The 10606-nt window shown below is 39.4% G+C and overlaps 1 protein-coding gene across 1 annotated transcript; it reads left to right on the plus strand.

Moving 5' to 3' along the window:
- Positions 1–997: 997 nt before the first annotated feature.
- On the plus strand, positions 998–3033 carry LOC147486737 (alpha-galactosidase mel1-like; the record flags this gene model as incomplete). The annotated part of the gene is given in 7 exon segments (XM_086573838.1): positions 998–1127; positions 1263–1336; positions 1338–1523; positions 1792–1975; positions 2286–2347; positions 2476–2639; positions 2777–3033. Coding segments are annotated over 7 exon segments (921 nt in total), but the record flags the coding sequence as incomplete, so codon positions are not given.
- Positions 3034–10606: the final 7573 nt, after the last annotated feature.

The following is a 10606-nucleotide window of genomic DNA, read 5'->3' on the forward strand; positions in this document are numbered from 1 at the left end:
GGCATAAATAGAAATTAAAAATCCATATATGGCGATGATACCAATTCTGAATTTGAATTTGTGATTTCAGCGAGTTAAAATTTTTGTTTCGAAAAATTTCAGGCTCTAAAATTTTTTGGTTATCTCGTGCCCATCCAATTAAAAAGAAAAGGAAAAAAAAGAGAGAAAAAGGAAAAAAGAAAAAAGAAAAAAACCTAGCTATTAGTACTGCTCAGTATTCACGCACTCTCTCTCCCACTGAACCGCCATTCTTCTCGCCTCCACCACCAATTATTAAATCACCTCAACCAATTTGAATAACCCTCCCCCATCGGATCGGAGAACCGTTTCAATTAGAAGATACACTCTCCATCACTCTATTCTCTCTCTTAGGGTTTTAAATTTGATTTTTGGGGTTCCAGCTCGATTAGCAAATGAAATTCATTCTAGGGGGGGTTTACTTAATTCTAGCTGCATATTTTGTTTTCTCTACTATTTTTTTTAGTCATGGGTTTCTCACAAATTTCTTATAGAAATTGTTGTTTGCAAGGTTTCTTCTCCGGTCTCTCAAAATGAGAAGACTTTCTAGAAACCAACCTTTCTGAGTCGCGTGTTCTTCTTCCATTTCTTTATTCTTTCTTTACTTGCAAATTAATTGTATAAGAACAAATATGCCCAAGTTGTTATTTTCTGTTTTAGTTGATGAAGAAGTGGAAATGTTACTCAAATGACTCAAACTGAGACAGTGGACAAACATTTTGAGCTTTTTGGCTATTTGACGAGTTATATTAGAATCCCTTTTCTCCTTTGTCCTTAAATTTTATATACTATGGTTTTTACCATTCTGAAATATGGTTTTTCATCTACTTTGTTTGCTTATTTTCTTTGTTAAGTGTTTTGTTTTTGTTCCTTTTTGCATTCTTTAAACAGAATCCAATTCTTAGATAAATGAGTATTATGAAATTAATGTTGAATTGGAATTGTACATTTCAGGGAGCTATCTGAAGCCTCTGGGTAAAATGGAGGGCAAGCTAGCAGCCCTCCTAGAGGCTGGAATTCATATGATTCTTTTTCATGGATCGTTTATGAAGAACAATTCCTCCAAAATGCAGAAATTGTTTCTAAGAGGCTACTAACTCATGGATATGAGGTCGAAAATATATTCCACTTTTGACAAGTCGGTGATTCTTGTCTATGTTAAACACATTATGAGCAAGTATCCACAGAGAGAGATATCTTATTACTATTATGTTACTTCCTTGACTTAATTTTTTTTCTCTGGCAATATGTTGTGGTGGATTTTCTCTGGTATAGGAGGAAAGTTAAAGGTGCTTATCTGATTCACTTTCAGTTTGATCACGATCGATTAGTGGGGAAAGATGATCCTTGACCCCAAAAGATGGCCTTCGTCTATAGATGGGAAAGGGTTCAATGAAGTAGCCAGGAAAGTACATGGCATAGGTTTAAAGTTTGGGATTCATGTCATGAGAGGAGTAAGTACACAAGCAGTCGATGCAAACTCTCCCATCTTAGACATTACCACGGTAAACCCTTCAATGTACATTGCACTTTTCCTTTTTTTTCTTTTTATTTAAATAAGCTACCATTACCAAAAGTTTGGCACATAACAGTCATCATAATCATACAAATGATTTGAAAGGGTACCCTTATGAAATATAATTGAAATTAGATTGCAGCGTATGTGTGAGCCTCATTGAAAGCCCGATAAACATTGAGATATACCTACTCCCTCACATACAAATCTAGAGAAATAAGTATGACGCTGTTGTTGGAAATCTCAACTGACACTAGTGGTTCTCGGGGGTTGTTTATATGGAGTCTGGAAGACAATGGCGTGCAAAAGATATAGGCCTGACAGATCGAAAATGTGCATGGATGCCACATGGTTTCATGAGCGTGGATACTAAGTTGGGAGCTGGAAAAGCCTTCTTGAGGTCACTCTGTCATCAGAATGCTGAGTGGGGTGTGGATTTCGGTAATATATTTCTTTGCAGTTGAAACATATTTTTGTCTGCTAAAGCGTGCGTCATCTGACATGGTACTTTAATCTAAATGGAAGAGCATTCTTCAGACACCGATATACAGATGAAACCACATTCAGATTTTTGTACCACTTTTGTATGCTATTTTGTGCTCTTATTATCCTAACACTGCTACTGTCCACGACCAATCAAGAGGAATTGTACTCTTTGGAATTTGTAATATCATATGATCCAAGTTTTCAACATGAATTGGGTATTATTCTCTGAAAATTTTGTTTAATGTTTTCCCCATTTTTGACACAGTGAAGCATTATTGTATCTTTGGCGATGATTTGAACGTCAATGAAGTAGCCATAGTTTCAAAGGTACAATGTGACACTGTTCTTCTACCAAATTGGTAATTTTCAGCTAGAACATTTTAGAGGGGGTTGGATGATTTTGTGGAGGGATTTGCATAAGGAAGAGATGGCATAAAGAGCTCTAATTTATGCAGGTACTGAAGGAGCTTGATCGTCCTATCTTGTATTCTCTCTCTCCCGAACCAATTACAACACCAGCCATGGCCAAGGATGTGAGTTATCTTGTTAACATGTATAGGATTACTAGAGATGATTGGGATTCATGGGGTGATGTGGCAGCTCATTTTAATGTATCCAGGTATATTGGTGTTCTACTCTATTAAGCTTCAGAACTACTAACTCCCATTATTAATGTCGATGAGGATTGCATGCTCACTATATTTCTTTATGGTTGCTCGAGAGTTATGAAATAACGTATATTGACTTGTGGGCCAGGGACTTTTTTGCTGCTAATATGATAGGAACTGAGGGATTAAAAGGAAACTCATGGCCCGACTTGGACATGCTTCCGTTGGGGTGGCTTACTGATCCAGGTAAAGAACATTGCCAGATATGACACACTGTATTGCCACAATACTGCTATCACCTGTTTCACGAAACATTGTCCCCTTCAACGTAACATTCATAACCTTGTGAAAAGTTAAGGTAATTTTGAAGAACTTGCACGGTCTATCACTTCATTTTTTCACAAGATCACACACAATAACTTCGCCTTATCTAACTCCTTCACTATGAAAGATTTTATTTGCTTCATGCAATTCGGGGATCTGTTTGCATGCAAACGTAGTTTACTAAACCATTATAGGTTTTGAGGGATTAATATCTGGTCAAACTATGGACACCATAGTAGCAGAGACCATATTTGACCAAGTGATACTATATACTCTTTGAACAAAAGAAGACTCTTCTTCAATGAAATATATGTTTGTCACGCTTAAATCTCTTACGTGTTAATTACTGTATTCATGGGGTGATGTGGACTTCTTTTGTTCAAAGAGTATATAGAATGAGAAAATATTAGATATTAATGTGATTTAACTTCTTTCACAGTTCTCATTATAATGTCCAGCTGCCGCCGTTGCTGCTAGATATTAGAATGAAAACTGTGAAATATTAGACATTCTTATTTGAAGTGGAAATGTGATTTTGGCTTATATATTTGTGGTCTTTAGAGTCTATGCTTTCCTTAGTGCCTTGCTAAGGAGGTATATAACTTCGTACTGTAGACTCCTCTAGCCTTGTACCTTTGTGCTTTCATATTAATGAAATTCTTGTTTTGTATATAGTTCAATTCTTAGATTTATCTCAATGAATACTAGCTAGTAGAGGTCTAATGGATAAATTATTTGGATACAATTTAAACTTAACATAATTGTTAATAGTTCACCGGATTTTAATTTTGTCGTGAGGAAACTATTATATTTTTGTTTCCATTTTTTTTGTGGTCTAATAGATAATATCTTTGTATACAGATACTCTTACGTCAAAATGGATTGGTTTGGTATTAGTTTTTGTGAAGAAATGGCGGTTTGGAATTGCAAGAGGCACTAGAGGAATCTAAATGCTATTTATTATCATTTTTTTTGTGAAGATGGTTCATTCGCAAGCTATTTGAGGGATGTTTAGAAATGTTTTTGTTTAAGTTAATACTTTTCTTAAGATGAGTTTAAAAATAAAAGTTATGAAAAGGGATGATGCAACTCTATTTTGTTGCTAATGGAGTGAATTAACTCACTTTTATTTATTGAAAATTTGTTGTTTAAGATAATTGATGCTCTGGTTATACGTTTATTTGTTGAATAGAGGGGGCAGGGGGGAGACAATTGTACAAATGGTGCACAATCGGCAACAATATTAGTGATCAAAATAGTGTGGGAACATGATCACAACTAACTGATAGCTACAATCAAAACGTCACTTATAACACTAATTTTTTTAATTTGTTTTACCTTTTTCGACGATAGAAACGTCACTAAAAATACACAAAATTCAAATATTTTAGATCTTTAACGATGATAACAACGTCGTTTATATAACTAAAGTTTTAAATTACTGATATCTCTAGTGACAATAAAAATGTCGCTAATAAGATTTTTGATTTTTAATTTTTTGGGACTTATAGCGATGATTAAAACGTTGCTAATAATGCTAAAATTTTCAAAATTTTCAGACTTTTATTGACGTTAAAAACGTTGCTAGTAATGTTTTATTACCGGCGATTTTAAAAATATCGCCAACATTTCATCTTTTGCGACGTTACTATATTGAGAATACCAAAATGAGTTAGCGACGAAATTAGAGAAATAGCGATAGTAATAAACGTCGGTAAATATCTGCTATTTTGCGACGTTAAAATAGCGTGGCTACATATCATTAACGACTATAGCATTAGCAATGTTGACTCGACACTCCAAAAAGCGTCGCCAAGTTGTATTAGCGACGTTTCTGCGATTTTCAGCGACAATTTTTTTTGTCGCCAAAGACCTTGTTTCTTGTAGTGATGCTATCTTTTGCAATTATGTGGGGCATTTTGTTGGAACGGAATAGACATATTTTTTTAGGGCAAAACTAAAGCTATGGTGATCCAGAAAGTCGTACTAGCTATCAAAGAGCTCATTTGTTATTGGAGGAAATTTTTGTGGACCCAAGAAGCATTCGATTTGAACAATTTGTAGCTAGATGGGATAACATCATGTACAGAGAGTCTTGAGTGGGGTGGTTTGATTACTTTTGGGTTGTTTTGTTTCTTTATACTATGTACTTGTAGATTATCTTGACCTACATTTCTTTGATCTTAATACAATTGAACTTTTACCGATAGAAAAAGAAAAAGAGAGAACTATATACTTGTAAAGGCTCGTTTTGTGTAGAACCTTACAAATATAAGAAAATGGGGAAAAGTGGTGGTAATTAATAATGTTTTGACTGAGCTCGGGTTAGCACGAGCTGCCTACGTATCAAGTTCTCCAGTGAACTTGAATCAAGTCAGACATAGTTCCTTATTAGATTTGTATAATCGAATGGTCGATAGAGAAATGGAGAAGATGGAGAGTGGACAAGATGTCTAGCATTCTCCTCCTTTCGGTAATTCCCTTGTGATTTATATACATGACTTTTGGTCCATGGCTTTTTATGTGAGACTTGAATGAGCTTAAATGGAGGATAAATTAATGAATGCATGATTGATGTTACAAAATTGTTGTAACGGCTGTCCTTCCGTCTTTGAGTGTTACAAGACCTGACTGAGGTCTTGATATAAGTGACCTGGTTGACGTCTTGATATCAGCGACCTGGCTGAGGTCTTGATATAGTTTTGTGATGAGTTGTACTGGACACGTGTAGGTTGTGTATATTAGTCCATCACACATCCCCTTCTCATTAGGTTGTTCCTATTCTGTAGGACGATCTGATGAGTACGTAATGATTGAAGATGCAAGTCATGTTGCTTTAACAAGTACTGAATTGATCCTAGAAGTATAGGTCCTCAATTTGTGAGAAAATTGTTGCTCAAGAAAGCATTGGAGCTCATATGAGTGCATTGCTCTAGTGAGCGTGTTGCTCTAGTGAGTGTTCTACACTTTGTTAATCCTAGAAGTGTAGGTCTTTAACTGGTGAGAAAGTTGTTGCTCTAGGGAGCATTGGAGCTCATGTGAGCGCATTTTGCTCGAGTGAGCGGTCTGGTTCGAATTTATGCACTAAATTGATCCTAGAAGTGTAGTTCCTCAATTAGTGAGAAGATTGTAGCTCAAGAGACCATTCTGATTCTTGCACTGAATTTATCCTAGAAGTATAGGTCATCAATTAGTAAAAAGATTGTACATAGCTCAAGATAGCAGCTTCGATCAAGAGAGCGTTCTGATTCAAATTTCTACACTGAATTGATCCTATAAGTATAGGTCCTCAATTAGTGAGAAGATTGTAGCTCAGGAGAGCATTCTGATTTGGAGATCACAGTTAATAGCTAGCCTTGTGGGGGTGTTAATTACTATGGTTGATAGTTTAGCTTTGGAATTGACGTGACTGTAGCTAGCTCTAGTTTTGGAGCTTGATTGACATGTTTAGATGGCAATTATAGGGGATTTTCCGTCACTGAACAGATGACACGTGTATGGGAAATAACCTAAGCTATAGATGTCCAAAATGAGACAAGGACTATTGGATCAGTTATGTGAATAAGTGATCTCGTGCTTAACACGAGTGTTTAGTGGACATGTGCCAAGCACATGACTGACCGTCTTCAAGCATAACAATTACCCAGTCGTTAGGAACTGATATAGACAGTTCCTGAACAGAAGGAAACTGAAGATGACGATCTTTGATGATAAGGAAGGAATCGTGATGACATATCTTAGGAGTTTCCTTTTGAGATATAATTTTCCCTTACATGATGGGACATTATTATCAACAAGGAAGCTTACCTCTCGTAAGATATGGTCTACATTCAGACTTCCATAAAAAGATGAATCCTAATAGAAAGGCAGAGTCCAAAAATGGAAAGGAACTCACAAGCGATGAAGACAGCCCTAACCCTAGGACTCTCATAGTTCTTCCTATATAAACCAAAAGGATTCGCTCTTAGGAACTACACAAAATAGGGTTTGATTCTCCAATATACAAAAGGAGATACGTAGGCAGCCGTTAGATGGTTCAACCCTGAACTCACCATCATCTCATCCCTTCTCTATTCAGCAAAGGATTCCAGATCACAAGGCACAGAGGAAGATCAGGGGATACGTTACACAAAATATCCCCTACATCTTTTGGCGCCATCTGTGGGGACGATTGTAGGTAAATATTCGTTTCAAATGATTGATTTATTCTAAAAACTCTTACCATTGTGATGGCAGGAGCAAAGAAAACAAAGGGTGGTGCTTCCACGCTCAGCATCGCCATTAGGGAAGAAGTGCATGAGATGCTAGAAGGGGGTGAGAACGTCGGTCACTAAGATGTGAATGATCTCCCCCAAGGACTTGTGACCAGCTCTGATGGACCAGTAGTTCCTAGAGCAGGTCCCAAAAATAACCCTAAGGAGGAACACCAAAATGGTGAGAATGCTGTCCTCACCAACCCAGAGTCTGTTTAGGCAATCCAGGCGGTGCAGGCTCTGGAATAGCAAAGAAGCAACCTTGAACGAGAATTACAGCTGCTAAGGCACTTATATCAGTCAGACACTGGGAAAGAACCACTCATCGATCTCGATGATGACGACCTTCCAGAAGGTGGTCTTGCGAGGAACCCAAGGCGGGGGATCCTCATGCGGCCTTGAGCCATCGAGTCGAGAATCTGATAATCTTTCGGATGAGGACTTCGAGAACGAACCTTCAGAACCAGGGTCCTCTGACCATGATCGTGATGTCGACCCTCGACATTGGAAAAGAGCTCAGAGTAAGAAACTTTCTACCAAAGAGAGTGCATGGGAAACGGAGAAGAATGACCTGATCCGTCAGATGCATCGGATGACAGGCAAGGGGAGAAAAATGCAAGACTCCCTTGTTCAATCCGCTATAATGGGGTAGGCCGATCTCCTTTTGCATCACGGGTGATGAGGAAGCCATATCCTCGTGGTTACAGACAACCAAAGTTCAGTGTCTTTAATGACAAATCAGATCCGGTGGATCACGTATTCAGATATTGTGCCACTATGGGACAATATGAGAGATATGACCATGTCATGTGTCAGGAGTTCAAAGCTTCCCTGTCTGGATCTACGCTCCAGTGGTACCACAGATTACCAGAGCGTCAGATCAAGTCCTCAGAAGAACTATTTAGGACCTTTATAGACAGGTACTCATGCAATAAGCATCAGCCAAAACGGATTAATGCACTATTCAACATCAAGAAAAAGGATGGAGAGGCATTGAGATCCTACATGCAACGGTTCATGGAAATTTCAATCCAAATAGAGTCTTGTGATAAACAGACTGCTATAATAGCTTTCAAACAAGGGTTGGATGAAAACAACGCCTTATTCGGATCTCTCTCCAGAAAGCCACCTTGCGATTTAGAAGAACTCCTTGACATGGTTGAAATTCATGCGGGATGGGAAGAGGATGTCCTGAACGGACGTTAGGAAGCAAAGAAGACTAGTCGGACAGTTCCTGGGCTTCCCCGAGAATGGGAATTCTTCCCCTAAAAAGTCGAAGAGAGATCGTAATCGTAATCGCCAAAGGGCCGAATCTCCATCAAAGGGCCGAATGCCCAAAGGGCAATACCAGAATGTAGCTAGTAGTGTAGATGAAAAACCACAAAAGAAGCCACATGTGGAAGGAATTGAAGAATCTCTTCCCTCAATGGACAGAAACTTCGCCCCTCTAAACAAAATGCCCGATGAGGTTTTGTACTCGATAAAAAATCAGAGTTACATCAAGTGGCCAGCTCCGCTAAAGCCAGGCTCCCTGGGTACTAGAGACCAAAGGACATACTGCAAGTTCCATAAGAGTAAGGGTCACAACACCAGAGCCTGCAGGACCCTGAAAAATGAACTACCTGATCTGATTGAAAAGGGGTATTTGAAATAGTTTGTGGCGCACGAACAGGCGAACGTAGTGCAGCCTGAGGAGATCAACACGTCAGTTCAGGATCCCCCAGGTACTGGACCGCTCAATGACCAGCTCCAAATAAATATGATTTTCAGAAAAACAAGCAAAGGAAGTGGACAGATCACTGAAAAGGGTACTCGATACCAAATGCGCATCGCCAAGCAGATGATGATCATGAACATCGAGTTGACTAAAAGAGCTCAGGTTAACGTGGTGCCTCACAAAGATCCGCTCATCCTCTTCACAGAGGCTGACTGTTGTAGCATCCAAATCCCCCATGAGGACGCGCTCGTCCTGACACTTCCTTTTGGAGATTATGATTTACATCGCATATTGGTTGATCCAAGCACATACACTATTTTCTCAAGCCCACGAAGTTGGTTAGAAAAACCACCATGGAAGCACAGCTACAAGCTCTGGTAGATCAAGTCAAGTTCCTCCACGAATCATTCACCACGCTCCAGGAAGAGAACCAAACTATGCGTGAGCAAACCACTTCCAACACCAACAACGAGACTCTAGACGCCATCGACAACAATACGGTCACAACACTTACTACAACCACTGATTAGCGCCTCGATGACTTCACCTAAAGACTAGACAAAACAGGTGAAAAAGCCAGTGCATCCCAGATCGTACAGAAGATGCTCCAGTTGTACAAAGTATCACCATTCACCACCGAAGTCAGGGACAAGCAGCCTCCCACTGACTTTATCCAGCCAAAGTTCCCGTTATATGACTGTAGCTCATGTCCAGGCCAGCACATAGCTTGCTTCAGTCAGATCCTTGCACTTTACAACGCTCCAGACTATGACTACCTGAAGTGCAAACTCTTTCTAGCCAGCTTGAAGGACGGAGCACTAGACTTGTTCTACACGCTCACTCTTGATTCAATCAACAACTTCGACAAGCTGGCTGAAACCTTCACAGCAGAGTTCGTCCATAACAGGAAGAAACAGGCCAACCTGGAAACTTGTTCCAATTGAAGCAAATGCACGGCGAGATGATCTGCGCTTTCCTAGGATGTTTCAAGAAGGAACTCCTATCAATGGAGCCAGGCCTCAAGGACAGCTTCACAACTTATACATTCACCAATGCCCTCCTAGACGACTCTGATCTAACGGGGTATCTCATGCGCAACAAGCCAGAGCGCTTAGACAACCTGTACCACAGAGTCGACAAATACATGAAGTACGAGGAATGGATGGCCCAGGGAAAAGGCAAAAAAGTCCTCGTAGTAAGCGACAAGTGGGGACCCAAAGAAAGCAATCAGTACTCCGACAACAACAACAAAGGCATCAACTCCCACAAGCCCTCATACACTAAAAGAGAATTCTCCAACTTCTCTAGGATACCAAGCCATATCCTGAAGAAGATATATACAACACCTTACTTTAAGCCAAAAATTAACAAAGTAATAGCAATATCAGGACGTTCATACTGCCATTTCCATAATCTCTACCACCATGACATCGAAGAATGTTGGAGTCTCAAGAACTACCTCCAAGACTTAGTTGAAGAGGGAAAGCTGAAAGAGTTCCTGCCAGAAAACGACCTCAGGCATAAGCTGAATGCCAACCATAACGGAAGCAGGAGCCGGAACCATGAACGACCTGCTCGCAGAAGGAACAGAAGTAGAACAGCCCGATGATCTAAATCTCCAGATCGGTCGAGGCACAACAGGAGATAACACTTCTTCGATCAAGATGAGAAAAAGGTAATCAAC

This window comes from Coptis chinensis, chromosome 7, assembly GCF_015680905.1.
Source record: "Coptis chinensis isolate HL-2020 chromosome 7, ASM1568090v1, whole genome shotgun sequence".
Classification (NCBI taxonomy): Eukaryota; Viridiplantae; Streptophyta; class Magnoliopsida; order Ranunculales; family Ranunculaceae; genus Coptis; species Coptis chinensis.